The 20,284-nt window shown below is 35.2% G+C and overlaps 1 protein-coding gene across 1 annotated transcript; it reads left to right on the top strand.

Moving 5' to 3' along the window:
• The first annotated feature begins 275 nt into the window (after positions 1 to 275).
• Positions 276 to 16,623, top strand: LOC132123300 (transmembrane protease serine 4-like). Its single transcript, XM_059533854.1, is given in 13 exon segments — positions 276 to 612; positions 8,726 to 8,783; positions 8,947 to 9,087; positions 10,588 to 10,740; positions 10,940 to 11,069; positions 11,655 to 11,753; positions 12,003 to 12,046; positions 12,409 to 12,574; positions 12,969 to 13,138; positions 14,081 to 14,176; positions 14,288 to 14,430; positions 14,499 to 14,648; positions 15,760 to 16,623. Coding segments are annotated over 11 exon segments (1,275 nt in total). The 5' UTR covers positions 276 to 612; positions 8,726 to 8,783; positions 8,947 to 8,975; the 3' UTR covers positions 15,772 to 16,623.
• The last annotated feature ends 3,661 nt before the right edge of the window (positions 16,624 to 20,284 follow it).

Here is a 20,284-nt window from a genome sequence, read left to right as displayed (position 1 = left end):
AATAACTAATTTTATGAGCTGTGCTCATTCAAATAATTTAAATACAGCATAATTGCAATGATAAACTACTAGTCATAGCCACCAAAATCTCTTTGAAAGAAGATCCGGGAAATTGAGAGCTATTTCCTGCTTCAAAAACGGTGCAGACAGCAGCCCTGAACCCAGATTAATTTGTAATCTTTCTCAACCACACACAAGATTTGGCCCCGTCCCACTGAGGAAGTGAATGCAGCAGGGAGGAGCAATGTACCTAGGTGAGATGGGCGGAGGTATCCTCTTACATAGGTGAGAGTTTTGATCAGGAGCAGGGAAACCACGAACGAATCTGCACAAGACAAAGGCTGGAAAGGAGGAATTAATCAAAAGGCAGTGTCTTTCAGCGTGGTGAGTTTGAAACAGCATTAGGGCCGATCAGGTAGCAGTAATTAAGTGAAAGACAAGACAAGGAAAGAGTTACAGTAAAAGAAGCATAGTGTAGAAAAACAAGATTAAAGGAAGGTGTCTTCTTCTGGCATCGAAGTGGCTTCTGTGGTTTCTACTGCCCAGTCTACTGTGGTCTGTACGACCGGCAAATTGCAGGAACGTATCGACAGCAGTGATATAACCATAAGGGTGAGTGTGAACTGATTTTTTTCTACTCAAAGAAAGTTTTTCTGTGCAGTCATAAGCAGGACATTACTGTACAGAGCTGTAGATCACTAGGTTGACAAGTGTAGTCTGTGTTGTTGCGCTATTTTGAAAAAGATAATTAACTTTTGGATGATATGGATCTGTTGAGAATTGTGCGGTAAAAGATACTTGGACTTGGAGGAATTTGCTTTAATGCTGATAATTCTTTCATAATTCTATCATCATGTACTTACCTTTATGTCATGCCAAACTAATCTGACCAGCAGATTTACTATCATATGGACAGCAGATTTATTATTAAAAGCAATTGTTATTAAAATGTCCATGGTTCATTAAAATCTAGCCTATATGTTGCACTTGAATTGACGTGCTACATCCGTCATGTTGTCATTATCATGTGATGACTTACATTGTCAGCTGCATCGCTTCACAACTTATCTCCTGTTGCCTTATGTGATAGTAAAAATCAGCTGTGCACTTCAGAATCTCACCAGAAATAACTTTTTTTCATGCTCTTTTATAATTTTTGGACACAGTACTATTTTCACATACTGTTTTCACCTACTAGGATACTCTGTAGTATTCAGACTACTAGTCTGTTTGTTAGTGATGGGGATTTTTCGCAGACTCTTCTGCAGGTTACATTGTTAGGACAGTAGGTGGTAAGTAATTGTCTTATTTTTTAATTCAAAGAACAAAACACGTAAAAGTCTTACGGGTCATTGAATTATTCACTTAAGCCATTCAGAAAAAAATAAAAAATAAAATACTACGGGGCAACATAGAATTTTGCTGCGTTTGAAAATATTTTTACATTTACATTACATTTATTCATTTAGCAGACACTTTTATCCAAAGCAACTTACAGATGAGGACAGTGGAAGCAATCAAAAACAACAAAAAGAGCAATGATATATAAGTGCTATAACAGGTCTCAGTTAGTTTAACACAGTACACATTTAAACACATTTTAAATAATTTTTATTGGTTTTATTGACTGTTTGTCTCTAAAATGTAAGTTAGTCAATATAAACTCTGAACATTTTTATTTTAAGGAGTACTATTAACCGGCATGGATATTACTAGCATATTGGCTGTTTATTAGTAATTATAAAACACATATAAAAAAAATAATAATAATAAATAGATTAAATGTTCAATTCAATTCAAGTTTATTTGTATAGCGCTTTTTACAATACAAATCGTTACAAAGCAACTTTACAGAAAATTATGTTTCTACAATATTTAGTAGTAGCTAGTAGTTTGTGCACGTTTGACAGGATTTTAGAAAAAATAAAAAAAAAATAATAATAATACAAGACGTAGTCAGCTAGACGATGAACTATCAATATTATTAATTAATAGTTATCATATGATGCAGTCACACATGTAGCAATAATTATTTAGTTCTGTTGTTGATTCAAGGTTAGGATCATCTGGGGTCCTCTGAGGGTCAGCATCATCTCTTCTCAGGTGTTCTGGATCCAGACTGGAGCTTGTGTAAATCCTAGTTACCACGGGATGTAAATCCCGTGGCAAAACATAGAAACAAAATAGAGACATCATTAGCATAGCTGATGTTCCAACAAAGTAAAATTAGTTTAACACAAGCTAAAGAATAAAAATGCACATTTGATCAGATGCAACTACACTCACAATTTAAAAGATACATTTTTCATATGCTTGGCGAAAGAGATGTGTTTTTAATCTAGATTTAAACAGAGAGAGTGTGTCTGAACCCCGAACATTATCAGGAAGGCTATTCCAGAGTTTGGGAGCCAAATGTGAGAAAGTTCTACCTCCTTTAGTGGACTTTGCTATCCTAGGAACTACCAAAAGTCCAGCGTTTTGTGACCTTAGGGAGCGTGATGGGTTGTAACGTGGTAGAAGGCTAGTTAGGTACGCAGGAGCTAGACCATTTAGGGCCTTATAGGTAAGTAATGATAATTTGTAACTGATTCGGAACTTAATAGGTAGCCAGTGCAGAGACTGTAAAATTGGGGTAATATGATCATATTTTCTTGACCTCGTAAGGACTCTAGCTGCTGCATTTTGGACTACCTGTAGCTTGTTTATTGAAGATGCAGGACAACCACCTAGAAGTGCATTACAATAGTCCAGTCTAGAGGTCATGAATGCATGAACTAGCTTTTCTGCATCAGAAACAGATAACATGTTTCGTAGCTTGGCAATGTTTCTAAGATGGAAGAATGCAGTTTTTGTAACATTGGAAATATGATTTTCAAAAGACAAATTGCTGTCTAATATAACACCCAGATTTTTGACTGTAGAGGAAGTAACAGTACATCCGTCTAGTTGCAGATTGTAATCTACAAGATTCTGTGTAGTGTTTTTTGGTCCAATAATTAATATCTCTGTCTTATCCGAATTTAATTGGAGAAAATTATTTGTCATCCAATCTTTTACATTTTTAACACACTCTGTTAGCTTAGATAATTGGGAAGTTTCATCTGGTCTCGTTGAGATATATAGCTGAGTATCATCAGCATAACAGTGGAAGCTAATTCCGTATTTTCTAATAATATTACCAAGGGGCAACATGTATATTGAAAATAGAAGGGGACCTAGGACGGATCCTTGTGGCACTCCATATTTTACTGATGATAAATGAGATGACACCCCATTTAAGTAAACAAAATGGTAGCGATCGGCAAGTAGGATCTAAACCATCTTAGAGCCTGCCCTTGAATACCTGTATAGTTTTGTAATCGATCTATGAGTATGTCATGATCTATGGTGTCGAAAGCAGCACTAAGATCAAGTAAGACTAGAAATGAGATGCAGCCTTGATCTGACGCAAGGAGCAGGTCATTTGTAATTTTAACAAGTGCAGTTTCTGTGCTATGGTGGGGCCTAAAACCCGACTGAAATTCTTCATACAGATCATTTTTATGCAGGAAGGTGCTCAATTGAGCAGACACAACTTTTTCTAAAATTTTAGACATAAATGGAAGATTTGAAATAGGCCTATAATTTGCCAGTACACTAGGATCTAGTTTTGGTTTCTTAATAAGAGGCTTGATAACCGCCAGCTTGAATGGTTTTGGGACGTGACCTAAAGATAACGACGAGTTAATGATATTGAGAAGCGGTTCTTCGGCTACAGGTAACAGCTCTTTTAGTAATTTAGTGTGTACAGGATCTAATAAACATGTTGTTGTCACTTTGGGGTACATTATCTATAGCAGTAAGATCGATTCCATGCGATATAATTAAATCTAGTGTATGATTAAAACGATGAGTGGGCCCGGTGACATTTTTCTTGACTCCAAAGGAGTTTATTAGGTCAGTAAACGCAAGTCCTAATGTATCATTTGCATTATCAACGTGAATATTAAAATCTCCCATGATTAGCGCCTTATCAACTGTAACTAGAAGGTCTGAGAGGAAATCTGCAAATTCTTTTAGGAATTCTGTATACGGCCCTGGTGGTCTATACACAGTAGCCAGAGCAAGAGATACATTAGATTTCTTTTGCATGTCTGACAGTGTAACATTTAGCGGAAGTATTTCAAAAGAGTTAAACCTGTATCCTGTTTTCTGGGTAACATTGAGAATATCACTATATATTGTTGCAACACCTCCTCCACGACCAGTCTGACGGGGCTCATGCTTATAACAGTAGTTTGGTGGAGTAGACTCATTTAGACCAAAATAATCATTTGGTTTTAGCCAGGTTTCAGTCAAGCAGAGTACATCAAAACTATTATCTGTGATCATTTCATTTACAATAACTGCTTTGGGTGTGAGTGATCTAATATTTATGAGCCCACACTTTAAAAATTGTTTTTGTTCATTTACTTTACATTTTTCTGGTTTAATTACGATAAGATTTTTTCTAGATCCTACATTATATTTTGACCTCACTATTCGGGGAACAGACACAATCTTAATAGTTTTTACAGCGCAAGTACTTTTATCATTTAAGCGGGTGGAACAAAAGTCATCATAATAGTTATTTGAGAATTGTCTTACTAGTCACATGGAGCGAAGTGTCCTGGAGATGTTGTCAGAGAGCAGCTCCGCTCCGACTCTGCTGGGGTGTAATCCATCAGCGCGAAACAGCCTAGTACGCTCCCAGAAAAGATTCCAGTTATTAACAAATAGCAGTTTTTGTTCTTTACACCATGACAACAACCATTCATTTAAAGCAAAAAGTCTACTGAACCTTTCGTGTCCTCGCCGATACGTGGGCAGTGGTCCTGACGCGACGATCGTCGCTGCGGGCGTCGTGCTGCGAACCGTCTCGATCAGGCTCCTGAAGTCCCTCTTCAGCGTCTCCGTCTGCCGCAGCGCGGTGTCGTTAACCCCGGCATGAAGCACGACCGCTATGGAGCTTTCCTCGGCCTTCAGGATCGCCGGTATCTGCGCAGAAACATCGAGAACACGAGCACCAGGCAAACCACTGAGTGTGCACTTTACCTTCGGCTAACGTAGCACTTATGTGTCGGACGACGTAGTCTCCGATGATCACAGTGTCGCGTCCTGTGTCGTGGAGGGGAGCGAAGCGGTTCCGGATGGAGATGTCGAAGGCAGGAGGGGGAGAAGTCGTCGCCCGGGACCCGGCTCGCGTCCTCCGCTGTGGATGCACCCAGGGTCTGTGGTGTCCCGGCGTCGCAGTGAAGGACATCTGGGAAGATCGCGTCCTGGGTGCACCGGGCCTGTGCAGAGAAACACACGGAGTAGACGTGGTGGGACTGTTAGCAACACGCTGTATACTTACCCCGGACTTGTGAGCGTCAGCCCGGGATGATTCCAGCGCGGCTCTCCGCTCTCTCAGCTGGGCCTGCCTTTCCTCCAGGTCGCGAATCTGCTTCCCCACGGCCTCGAGCTCGAGCTGCACAGAGTGGAGACATTCATCCGCCATTAAAGCAAGTAACAGTGAGTACAGCAGTGGTAATGTGTGTGAATAGAGTATTAGCAATGTAAGCGCAGTTAGCAGCAACCACGCTTGCTGATGCTAACGGGCTAAAAGCTAATAGCGGACCCGGGAGATCAAAATAAAACTAGTAATAGCGAGGTGCTCTGATTGTTTTTGTTGTAGAATACAATAGAGGATATATTCACACGTTATATAAACGGAAACGATGATGTATAAAATTGATTTTTAAGTTAGAAATAGTCAATGAAAAGAATATAGTGACGGAGCTCAAACGCAGTACAGCCGCCAACAACAAACAGGAAGTGACGTTGAAATGTTTTTTGCATTGGTTAAGTTGGTTTGGGTGCATCTTTTGAACTAGCAATACAATAACCTGAATATGTGGCACAGGAATATACAGCCATATATAGCCATAACTTGTGGATGTGATAGGCTATTGTAAACTATTTTGTGCTTTATGGTGACTCCACGTGAAATATACATGTTGGTTCAAAAATCCCTACTTTGCATTTCAGTCATTTGAATAGGTTTGGTTTCTGAAGTAAGGTGGATGTGAGGTTAGTATTCCTGAAGTTTTAACTTCAAAAACTGAGACGTTGATAACAAATGCTTGGTTGCAGTTTGAAAGGAAATATTTGGGTTGGCATGTGTAACTAATCTGCTTTGGCTTTTTTTTATATAAAATATGTACGAATTGCCGTAAGATCAGGCTGGTTAACATAATTCTATAATTAATTATGGGTGAATTTTGATTAATTAATTAATAAAAATAAATGCATTACAACACAAGAAAACTGTGAACACTGCACATTGTTTGTGGTTGTGGAGTTGTTGACCCAAAATGATAACTCCCACAAAACAGATGCCATGCAACAAAACAATAAACTTTCAAATCTGAAGAAAATATCTCGAAGAAAACCATTTGCTCAACTGTCCTTCCACGCATCATCAAGCCCCCTCCTTCCCTCCTGGCCATAATGCCCTGGTCATTGAAAGCTGATTTAGAAGTGTCAAGAACTAAGTTACTATACTTACATATTGAGGTTATTATATCTTAAGAATGGTCTCAATTTCACAGTAGTCATTTATATTATAAAAAAGATTGAAAACCTTTTGAAGAATTCTGTTCTGCTGTCAGAGGTGTGTCTCCCTCAGGGTCCGTGAGAATATTTTCCCCTCTCAGACTAGGTGTTACCCTTGGATCAAGGAATACTGACAAACCAAAAGGTTTTTTATTTTTTTGCACCTAATTGGAAGATTTAAGTAGAGTCTGGTATTACTGCGAATCTGCATCCAGGATAGGTCACTGTTCATCCTTTTAATAAATATAGAACCCTAATGAATGAATAATTGAAAGCATGGAATATCCAGAATAATCAAATATCTAAATTAAGATAATTAACTAATTTCTTAATTAGAAATACAGCTTAAAAGGATAGTTCATCCAAACATGAAAACTCTGTCATCATTTACTCACCCTCATGTCGTTCCAAACCTGTATGAGTTGATTACTTATGCTAAGCATAAAACATATTTTGTATATTGCTGGTAATCAAACAGTTGGTGGGTGCCATTGACTTAGTATTTATTTTCCTACCACCAACTTGTTTGATTACCAGCAATCTTCAAAATATCTTCTTTTATGTTCAAAATAAGACAGCAACTTATATACAGGTTTGGAACGACATGAGGGTAAGTAAATGATTCATTTTTGGGTGAACTTCCCCTTTAAGTTTAATGATCACTTAAAACTGGAGCCATGCTTAAACATGGAGCTAGAATAAATTTGATTCTAAATTATGATAAATCTAGTTCAAGTATAACACCTACTGTACAAACATTACACCTTCTCCCATGACATTGTATTCTGTCGTTGGGACAATTAGACGGACCTTACACAGTGTTCTGTGTATATTGTTTGAAAATGCTTGTAGCTATTATTGATAAATGTATGTTTAAGGTGTGCCATCTCATTGTGTGTCTAAGGTCTGTCATCTCATTAGCATTGCATATTGCACACATACTGGTGAAAAATGTATAGCTTGAATGCACTGTAAGTCAGTTTGGGTAAAAATGTCTGCTAATTGCATAAATTAAAATTGTGGTTGATAAATTAATAAGAGGAGAAAAAAAACACACCCCAAAACTAAGTCTTTAGTCTGAATGCTTGTCAATACAAATTCCATCATGTAAGAAATCAGCCATACAGCTCTAACTTGTTGTACACATGCACAGATACAAGCATCAGAAATTCAGATCATATCACACCCCATTCTTGACCTCAGTTCATGGAGCTTATTAGTGAAACTGACCTGTGGCTAATCAGTTTGTGACTCCCAATGACGTTGTTTAGAGGCTCATTAGAAAGAGTGCCATAAGTTATAGGCTGCTATAAAGATAAACTGTAATTGAGATCATTTATGTAATTTGAATCATAACATTTCTGTTAAAGGGGTCATACGATGCAATTAAAATTTTTTCTTTCTCTTTGGAATGTCACATGCTCAAGAGTCAACCATGTTCTCCTATAATGCCTCGTTCTAACACGCCCCCACAAGTCTACATCACAAAGTGGGAAAATTGGATAACGCTGCTCAAATGTTAATGCAAAGAAAGAACTATTTTACTATTATTCTTGCTATTGCCGCCATGTTGTGGAGTCGCTGTGTGATTTGTTCTGAAAGCAAAACTACTTTGTACCTTTCAAAAGAGAACACAGCTAGAAATCAGTGCTAAAAGAGAACCTTTGATGGGATGTGCATGAGCAGAGCAGCTGTCTCGTCCTCCTGGGAGACGGCATCACAGTTTGTTAAGTAGAGTAACATTTCTATCACACGCTTGAGGCATTCAGCCAATCACAATGCACTGGATAGCTGGCCAATCAGAGCACACCTCGCTTTTTTAGAACGATGAGCTTTGTAAAAATCTGTGCGTTTCAGAAAGGCGGGGCATAGCGGGGCTTGCAGCTACTGTTTATTTCTTGCTGCGGCCTACATGTTTATGCTGAGTAGGATGGTTTACAAGGAAGTGAGAGAGATTTCGTGAGCTATTGGGAAAAAAATCCCTCATGACACATTGAAAGCGATATGAAAACTACAACTCAGTAACAAAGATTCATGCGTACGTGTGTGAAAGAAATAACAACCTCTCATGTTCCCTTTCCTCTTTTCTCTTCCTCATTCCAATTCTCAGACTAAATTTCAGGTTCCTGAAGAGAACACCAGACCCTTAAACCCACCACCACAACAAGGTACAGTATCTGGGTTAGCTGGTCTAATGTATCACATGATTTATCAGTCCAGTAAATACCCTCTGTTGTAAAACGCATGATTCAAGTGGGTGTATTGCCAGAAAGAAACCATAGAGAAACCACACTGCATTGATTTCAACTTCATATTAATATTCTCCTTCAGTGCCTCAGCCCGGAAAACACAGAAAACCAATGACGGCTCCAAAGACTCAGAAAAAGAAAAGACCAAACAGGAAAAAGATCATCATTACTGTCCTGATAGTGGTGGTCGTACTGGCCATTGTGGCAGTGGCTGCGTTCTTCAGTAAGTTCTAGGTCATTTTAACCCCGTCTGGATTTCATTTGAACGCACATGATTATGATAATGATGGAGGCCGAGGCTAGTCGTCTTGCTTTCACTCCTGTGAATATTTCTCAGGGCAAGTTTATTAACCTATTATGTAACCTAAAGACTTGGCTACTTAAGTTACTGGATATTTTCACTGATAAAGTTAGCTGAACAAACATGTAATGTTGTTAGACTGTATGTCATTGAATGGGCTATTTATCACAATTTATCAGTAAAACACTTGCACAATTTATGTAGCAGCAAAAATATAAAAGCTATCATGCATGAAAATTGAATGATAGACTTAAAATAAATTGTACAATTCATAAAATTGAAAACAGAAATGCTCCAGTATAAATCTGTTACATTTAAAGCCTGGAAACTGTAATGCATAGTATAAATGTATAAAATTTAAGTTTGTATTATTAAATCATGAATAATATTTAAAATAGTCATGGACATTTCAGTTGATACTTAGTACACATTCATTTACTTTATTTAAAAACTGTATTGTGTAAAAACTGTGTATGTATAACTGTATTTATTTAAAACTTTATTGTGATAACTGTCACACAATTTTATAACAATTTAAGCATGAAAATGGTAATGAATTCATCATATAACTTGTATAAATTGAAAACATCTAAAACCCGCAATTCATTGTATAAATGTATACAATTTTAAATATGCAAACTGTAATACATAGCAAAATAATAATAATAAAATGTAGATATATATTTACGCATTTAGCAGACGCTTTTATCCAAAGCAACTTACAGTGCATTCAGGCTAACATTTTTTACCTAACATGTGTTCCCTGGGAATCGAACCCACAACCTTGTGTTGCTAACGCAATGCTCTACTTTAACTTGAGCTACAGGAACTTTTTTGTTATTATTATGTATAGTTTCACAAAAATATAGTCAAACCATTCTGTTTAGCTTCAAATTTTGCAATTCTACTTATTTAGATTAAAAATCTAAATAAGTCAATTAAAAAAAAAAAAAAAAAGTGAACCTGGGTCTCTCACACCAAAATAATATGTATTATCCACTGCGCCAACACCACCCACGTACAAAAGCTTACATTTAAAGTAATTACTAGTTGTAATAAATTTATTATATATATATATATATATATATATATATATATATATATATATATATATATATATATATATTTTATTATAAATTGCCCTTACTTGATAAAAAAAAAATTAATAAAAAAACCATGTCCCGAGAACACCTGAGACGCAGGCTTCCTTCAGTGTTTGTTTTTAATGTGGGTCGGCGAAACTGACTTGCTATTTTCTGTTTATGACCTTTCACACATTTACTTTTTACAATAACAATTAGTCACAAACTGACAAGTCTGAACTTCTCATTAGTTATTTAGTCATAAACAGAATGATTCATTTAACCTCAATGCTGATTATTTAAATAACAAATGCTATTGTTACTCCTCTTCATGACAAAGTCAAGCAGTTGATCGAGAGCAAGTATTATTTTTGCTCCACGTCGGTGAAGTTCATTCCGCTAGAGAAGGCCTGTGATGGGAAGGAGGACTGCAGTGGAGCGGAGGACGAGTCAGCCTGCGTCACAAAGTTTGAAGCCAACTCCACCTTCCCCTGTAAGCACACACACACACACACACACACACACACACACACACACACACGCCCACACACACGCTCCCACACATACCTGCTCAAAAGCATGTGTGCAGTCAGTACTGCTAGAACCTGTATGTCCTGTTTAAGGACAAACAAGACAAAATCCCCAACCGCACCCTCTGAATTTTAAAACGGCAATGTTCTCTTTCTCCACAGTACGGCTGATCTCAACCAATAATGTGCTCCAGATATTCAGCCCTGATGGTAATAAATGGAAAAGTGTATGTGCAGACAGTTTCACCCAACAACATGCTGAAACTGCATGCCAGCAGCTGGGTCTCTCAGAGTGAGTTTTGGCCCACAAATCATAGTGTCATTGCACACTTAAAAACTTCCTGTTTCGACAGGAAATATATCAATGCTGAAAGTTTGCACAACTATTTGATTTAGAAAATGAAATAAGAATAACAAGCCTTGGATTACTGTTATTTTAGTTTAGGTTTTAATAATATTTAGGAAATATATATATATATATATATATATATATATATATATATATATATATATATATATATTATATTATTATTAATTTTAATTTAAGTTAATGTTTTAGTAATTTTGTTGTTGTTTTTATTGTCTATGTCATCATCATTATTACTATTATTATTATGATTATTATTTCAGTATGTCATGTTAAATGCCTTTGCAACCAGCTGGAATAAAATAACCTTATTAACATTTTGTTTCTGTTAAAGTTTATTTTATGTCATGTAACAAAAGTTTATTTGAGGTTCCAGTTTCAGTTAACTATAATAACCCAGTTTTGGATTCATTACTTCTGTAAACATTTTAGACTGCTAAATAAATGTAAGAATCCAGCTGATCATTTGATCTCAATTTCATTTAATTGCATTTTTCCTCCTGTTTTCAGTAAACCCACTTTCAGCACAGTTCAAGTGGGTGTTTTGCCATCTGATCTGAAGATGTCTTTCTGTATGGTGGGCTCATCTAATCTGACCGTATCAGATCTGTGAGTAGATTTACACACTGTAACTTTGTACATACAGTGGCCTTGAAAGCATAACATTTCGGAAAAAGAAGGTTTTTAAATGATGAAACAATAAATATGTTGTGTCCAAATTAGACAAAAGTACTTGCCATTGTCCTGGTTGTCAAATGTTAAGCATGAATTAAGTTAATTTGAAAGTATTTTGGGGGGTTGCCCATTATTAGTTTTGGTTTTAAGCTTTCTCACATTCTCTTTCTCTCTCTTTCTCAGTAAGTTATGCAGTCAGGGAGCAGTCGTCACGTTAACATGCTCAGGTAACTGTGGACTCCTAATCCAACAGCTAAATAGGACATATTCAATAATAAAACAAATGGATAATTACAACAAGCACAAAACTAGCAATAGAACATCAAATGTGTTCAATAACACAATCAGTCATATGGACTGAGCAATTTAAAATGTTTAAAAAAAAGAGAATAAGAACACAACCGCTGACATGTAGCCTATCATTTGGTTAAACTCTTCATTTAATGTTTGTGTTTAAAATACTGTGTTAGGGTTAACATGTATTTATGACATATATTTGTATTATCCAATTTTGTTTGAACATACAAGTTTTATATCATATATTATTTTTCTTATGTTTTGATATATTATTGGCTCTTTTATTTTGTAGCAGAGTGTGGGTTGTCCAGAAACCAGGACCGGATTGTAGGCGGACAGGACGCTATCATTGAGAACTGGCCATGACAGGTCAGCCTGCAGAGCGTCGGCAAGCACACCTGTGGAGGGTCACTGGTGTCTCCAAACTGGGTCGTGACCGCGGCCCACTGCTTCAACGGGTGCGTGTGCAAAACCCTCATACTAAGCAAATGCATGTTTAACCTTCTGGCTCTCGAACACATTTCATTCCAGCTGTGGTCCACAAATCTATTAACTTATTTAATTCAAAATATCTATATTTAAAAATGAAAAAAGTACACATTTCTGTTATCGTTATTGTGTTATCAAATTACAGTACGCGCGTACTCCAATGTATAATTAGAGGTTCCCTTGAAACTGTATGCTGTACGTCGTTCATTATTCACCATACAAAAAAAAAAAAAAAAGTAATCAGTACTGGATTGTTTGCATCTTACCTGATGCATACATTTACACTTTTCTATATATAACTAATACATGGTGTTTGTTGACTGACTAATGTTTTTAAGGTCACATTGCTCTTGTTTTCTTCAGGGAGGGCAAGAAGGCTCTGATAAGATGGAAGGTGGTGTCTGGATACACATATTTGGGCTCTTCTGGAGCTTCATCTGTGGACAAGATCATCGTCCACAGAGAATACAGTTCAGGACGCAAAGACTACGACATTGCCATGATACGACTCCAGTCTCCCATTACTGTGGGAGGTACATCAGCACACTCAACACTCACCATTCGACACAATTCAAGATGTCTAGATACTGTATGATCCAAATCGAAACCCCAGAACGTTTGAGTTACTTTATTTTGAACTGGATACAGCAGCCTTCCATTTAAACCTGGCCACAAAAATGCATTCTTATCAGTCTTTTTGGAAGTGCTGAAGAGATGTATATGTACAGTACACAAGAGAAGGTTTTCATCAGTATTTCTTCTTCTTCTTCTTCTTCTTCTTCTTCTTCTTCTTCTTCTTCTTCTTCTTCTTCTTCTTCTTCTTGTGCTAGTATTAGCACAACAACAACAACAACAACAACAATAATTATTATTATTATTTTATATTATAACTATGATAATAATATAATTATATGTATGAATAGCATAAGTACTAAGTAATAATTGTTTATTACTAAACTAATCTGTTTATTTAATTATTTTATTATTAAGGTAAGTACTACTAATTAAACTAATGAAGACAAAATTATTTATATTTAATGTAATTATATATATATATATATATATATAATTGAATTACTGAATTATCATATATTATAATTTCATAAAATAATAGAATATTTAAACAGTTATGTGAGATAAAATATATATGTTTGTATGTTGTATGGTAAATAGTTAATTAATATAATAATATATCTATATATATATATACGGTGCATTAAGTTTCTAAAGAAAACTAAACAATATGTTCACAACAATAAAGCGTTAATATAAATTTGTAAACAGCATATTATAATGCTGTGATAAATCCACTTATTGATTTTTAATTGATAAAATATAATAATTTAGTTTAGATAAAATGTGTCAGCTATAATTTTATCATCGGTACATACCTTGAACTCTTCAAGGTCAATGTTTTGTGTTATCTTTGGTCATGCAAAATGGTACTATTTATTTATTTATTTATTTATTTTCAGAATCTCGTAGGCCAGTGTGTCTGCCACCTCAAGGTCTTGGTCTTAAAGATGGAGACCCCTTAGTTGTGACCGGCTGGGGCCATATGTCAGAAAAAGGTTCCTGGCTTCTTTCCTCTCTAGCAGAATCCTTATTGTTCAAATTCAGTATCCGTCAAATAACTCTAATTCCTCAAACTTTAACATTATCTGGTTGTTTTTTTCCTGCAGGGAATTTGTCTCCAAAGTTACAGAAGGCTCAGATCTCTCTGATAGACAGTGCAAAGTGCTCAAGTCCCACAGTGTACGGCTCTTCTGTCACTCCCAGGATGGTCTGTGCAGGTTATCTGACAGGAAAAGTGGACGCGTGCCAGGTAAGTCTTATGGTTTTCTGTGAATCATTAGTTAAAACGAGTGTATTTGTATTGTTTCTCTCTGTTAGGGCGATAGCGGCGGTCCTTTGGTGTATATAACTGAACGCTGGATGTTGGTGGGTGTTGTGAGCTGGGGTGTGGGTTGTGCCAGAGAAAATCGTCCTGGTGTTTACACAAACGTGGACCAGATGCTCGACTGGGTGCATTCGGTCATGCAGGTATGAGCACATTGTTCTGGAAAAACTGTAGCTGGAACCAAAATCACAGATTGTCTTCATTTTTTTGTTTATATTTGGCTCTGTATTTACGACGTATTTATTGTTCTATATAGTTTGAACATGTATGGAAGCTTATTTCTGCCACAGAATAAATGAATAAATAAATAAACATGGTAATTATGGCTTTTTATCCGACAATATCATTATTCTGAGAAAATAAAAGTACTAATTGCAAGATATAAACTCAAAATGGAGAGATATAAACTTGCAATTCTCAAAAAGACAATTGAGATATATTACCATTTTAAAAAAATTCTATTTTTTCTTGCAATTCTGAGCAATTCATTATCATGTGAATTTTAATTTAACTGTTCTTTTTCTCAGAATCAGAAGAAAAAAAAGTTGAGATATTAACTCAGAATAGCACAACAACAACACAATGTGATTATTGTTAGAATAAACTCACAACTGTGAGAAAAAAAAGTCAGAATTGTTAGATAAAAAATAATTAAAGTCCCAATTACCTTTTTTTTTAGCTTTTTCATTCTGTGGCACAACAGAACTGTGAAAAATAAACATGTATAATTGTGATACATAAATCTAGAATATGTTTATATCTTGCAATTGTGTCTTTTTACTCATAATTGCAGGTTTATATCTTGCAGTATTGAATTTATATCTTGCAATTCAGACATTTTTCTCAGAAATAGCAGAATAGCAAAAAATAAATAAATAAATAAATAATAATAACTCACTTGTAACTATGGGTAGTATGAATACAATGTGAATATACAACATCTGTGTGTTGTTGCTACTATTCACAAATCCTCTTCCATACTTTTACATAAAAAGCAATATGTCTGAATTGATAGAATTTGAAAAAAAAAAAAAAAAAAATATATATATATATATATATATATATATATATATATATATATATATATTTTTTTTTTTTTATTTTTTTATTTTTTTAAATTCTATGAATTCGGACATATTGCTTTTTTTCATGTAATGTTTAGTATGGAAGTAGGCATTTCCGTACACAGCATGTGTCTGTGAACACGTACTAAAATTAGAAGAGTGGATACTCATGGCTGTTTGTTGTCTTCAGGAGTACCATTGAATCTGGGATGGAGAGAAAACCGCAAACCCACAGATTCACAAAGATCTTCAGTTGTCAAAAAGAAGATATAATTTTGAAGATATACTGATTTACATAGATTTGTGGAAGAATCGCTGTGGGAGTTTTACTCAGGGTCTTAAATGTGAAATATATCATGTACAGTATGTACAGAGTATAATGAGAACACCTATGCCATCTTCTGGCTGATTTATACTACTACTTTTTTGGGACACAGCAATGCAATCTTAAAGGAACAGTTTTGTCATTATTTACTCATCCTCATAGCTCCAAAGCAGTACGACTTTCTTTACTTTGTGGAAAACAAAATAAGATGTTTAGAAGTATGTTCATTATGCTCTCCTCTAAAGAACAAAAATGGATTGGGAACAGAACTCTTAGAAATAAAGATTCCAAATGGGAGTTCCCTTAGTAATGCCATAGAAGAATTATGTTTGGTTCCCTAAATAACATTTCAGTGGACAGTTCTTAAAAGGAACCTCCCACCGCTTATTTTTTTTTTAAATAATCTGAAGAGCATTTTTCCACTAAAGAACCTTTTTTTTTCTGTAATGGAAAGATTCCATGGGTGTTAAAGGTTTCATCATGGAGCCATAGATGCCAATTAAGAACTTTTATTTTTAAGAGATGCAGGGTCAGTGAAGTTCTAAAACAGACAAAACTATAACGCAAAAGTCCATACGATAGCTTTGTGTTTGGAACTCATTACAATTGAAGTTTGATATGTTGTCATTTGCTTTTAATATATGGAAAAGAGCAGCTAAATTTCTTAGGTTGTGTTCTATTAAAGATGGAACATCAGAAAGTCTTGAGGATGAGTAAAAAAAAAATATATAATAACAAAAAAAATAAAGTCTTACAGGTAATATTAAACATAGAATGACAAGTCATGCCATCAGTTATAGAGGCCAAATCGTTTTATACAGACTGTTAATATTCAATTGTCAATGAGTCATATTCAGACTAAAGCTAAAATATGTCATTCGACCAGTTTTTACATTTTATTTTTATTAATGTCTCTTATTATTAACTTATGAATGTTGGTTTTTAATGTAGGGAGGATTCATGTAATTAGGGCTTTATTGAACAAGTTCAAAAAGTCACCCATTTTTATCCGAATTCACGCTATTTCTGAAAGTAAAGGATATTTATTTGTAAATGTAAATATTGTACAGATTTGCGTTTGTCATGTCTAATTCATTATAATAAAGTGAAGTTTGGTAAACAACGAGTTTCGTCAATGACTCCACCACCAGCAAGCAAACAAGCACAAACAATTATTTTTTGCAAACCTTTATTTCGCATATATATTCATTCATTTATTTGTTTATTCTTTACAATCCAGAAAAAAACTACTGAGGTGCGTTGTTATGATAAGGGAATATGCCTATATGTTGGTACAAAGTGAAGTTTTGAGAATAAAGCTGTACGTACATGTTCTTTTTTTCTGAGAAGGGTACATGAAGTACGTCTATAAGTATTTAAAGTGCTTAATCAGAGCCAGTAATCACAAAACCTGTAGTAAAATGTTAGCCATTCAGACATTGTTGCCTATTATTTAGCTGGTTCCCTCGTGAACATACAGAAGAGGGTTCAAATGTACTTTTCTTCTGGGTGCACTGAACAGGGCTTGTGTTTCAGTAGCTTTGATAGTTGTGTATTTAGGCTGTTGTCTTGGTTTACTTATTGGAATAAAATATCTTTCATTTGTTTAGATTATGTGGTGCACAAAGAACACTTGCGCACGCCCGTAAAATATACATTTTAAAACTCTACATATGTCCTTATCGAATGGCTAAGTTTGAATTAGCATGCTAGCATACCACTAGTAGCCTACTATATTTGCAGTAGCCTATGCAATAGGTGATTTTCAAAATGTATGGAATTCCTACTACAACTGACATTTGCTAAAATTTTCAATATACTGTATACAGCATGTGTAGTTATTGTTGAAAAATTAAAAGTAAAAGTAAAAGTGTAAAAGTAGCTCAATTCCACTGAACCACAGACTTGGCACCACTGATGGAAACTGAAAATATAAAATAAAAGCTAATTTAAAATTGTAATAAATATGATAACAGTACATCAATAATACTAAAATACCACTGTATATGATGTACAATGTGGTGCCCCACATTGCAGTGCTTCTAACATAAATTTCCATTTACAGTGAGATTGATTTTCCAATTTCCAATTATTAAATGTAAGACTTGATTCATGACAAAAGTGAAGCATATTGCATTCTGTTCTTCATACTATTTTTAAAACGCTGATGGTATTCAGTGTATACTGCGGAGTATGCAGTAAGCAGTATACTAATTTGCCTTTTCAAACATAGCCAGTGCTACTGGAAATCTTGATCATTTTAAAATGTTGGAAGTCTAAAATCCACTAGAGGGAGACAGGGCGTCTTGGAATGTGTTAGAGCACATTGCAGTCTTTACACTCTCTTGGCTTGGCAGTGAGAGTGAGTGAGTCACCCAGGCACATATCCATTATTTTGTAAGTCTACTTTACAAAAGGTCAATCTGTTCCTGATTGGGAGCCGATCGGTGTGAGACAAATTCTCAAATGAATATAGCACAATAATTTTAAAAGAGTGCAAGTGGTTTTGGACATCCCAGTAGAACAAATTCTCGCTGCAAAATAGAAAGGAAAAATGGTGCATATAAAGCATATGTTATATTCCATATCTCATATTTTCTTTCTACCAAGATCAAGCAGCCTATTTGAAAATGCAGCTGTAGATATTTACCATAAATTAGTAGCTGTAAGATGTGGCATGCATATATATAAATTATGATATAAATCAGACTTATCCCTTCAGATTCCCTGCTACAGATGCATGGCTCAGTGCTGCACTCTTAGAATGCAGTTTGCACTGCAGCTATGCAGTCTGGTTTTAGCGCAGTGGCTCTCCTTCCCAGACATTACTAACAAGCCCAGAGTTGGTTGATCTGAGCCAAACATTCCAGCAGACATAAGTAACCAGACCAAGATATATATATGTCTATAGAGTAACGCGTTACACCAGTGGTTCTCAAATGGCTGCCAACCAAAAATGGATTGCAGGTCAGTTTTTACAGCTAAATGCATTATTCTAGCAAAGCAGGCGTATAATCATGCAAAGAATTCTGTGGTATTTTGGCAAATCTTTACCTGCCACTTGGTAGAAGCAAATTAATTTCGACAGACTCCATCATGGACAGTTTATATGACATCCAGAACCATGATTACATTAAATACTATATTTGGAGTTTTCAGTTTTCAATGCTTGATTTTGAAGACATTATGGTTTACTTTGTATGACAAGCTTTATTTATTATGCCACTTGGTGTCCAATGCAAAGCAAAACCAGTTGAGAACCACCACACTACTTCATTATCATTAAACATCAGATTCAAAATATTTAGAGAAAAAAAATAACAAGTTACAAAAACTGAGAAGAGCAGGAATTGGATTAACAAAACAGCTAAAAATAGCGAAATAATAATAATAACAAGAATAATAATAATAATAATAATAATAAAAGAAGCTCTAATAAAAGTTAAAGTTGGCAATTTGCATACAACAGTTCATTCTCGAGAGCGTAGGCACTCATGTATTGAGCATTTTTTTTTTTTGCTAATAAACCAATTTTTTTTTTTTACATTTTCCTTTCTTTTTTATTACAGTATTGCTGATCGATGTAATCTCCTTGTTTATGTGACCATTTAATCATAAATAAACTAGCTGCAAATGACAAAAGGCAACAATCTGTAAGAAGCATAACATGTTAAAACATTCAGCCAAAAATGAATCAAAGAGGCCATGTGAACAGCTCGAAAACAGTTAGGACACTCAAGACTAACCACATTACTGTACAGTGCATCTGACAGACAGAGTGGCACCAAACCCTTTCTCCAAAGCATGGCTGATTTAACACACATTTATTATTTACACATTACTAAGGGTTTCATACAGCTCTGTCAAAAGCATCCCACACAATTGAGATTGCCAAAGCCCCTGATTTCTAAATATATATATATATATACTGTATATATATATATATATATATATATATATATATATATATATATATATATATGTGTGTGTGTGTGTGTGTGTGTGTGTGTGTATGTTTGTGGTGTAATCGCAAAAAGACATTCATCGCAGGTTATGAATTTGTCAATATATTTATACTTAAATAAGATATGGATATGAACACACGTTGTGCATTTATGGGGTTTCCAATACAATAGGGAAGAGAAAGATGAACGAAACATGATGGCAGAAGCAGTTTTGTTTGGTACTTGAATCTTAAATAACTACTGAAACATTTGGAAAGTTGGCTTGTTTTGATCAACAGAGTTCACTTCAGAGTTCCAGAACGTTTAACAATCAAAATCTGCCATCTGTGTGTTTTCTCCAATTAGCATCAAGATCATCTGATCTATGAGAAGATTTGAGAGGTTTATGCTAATGCTAGTTATGTGATTTAAGAGGTTTATGCTAA

The sequence above is a fragment of the Carassius carassius genome, chromosome 41, assembly GCF_963082965.1.
Source record: "Carassius carassius chromosome 41, fCarCar2.1, whole genome shotgun sequence".
Taxonomy (NCBI): domain Eukaryota; kingdom Metazoa; phylum Chordata; class Actinopteri; order Cypriniformes; family Cyprinidae; genus Carassius; species Carassius carassius.
This window is presented reverse-complemented; position numbering and strand designations above follow the sequence as displayed.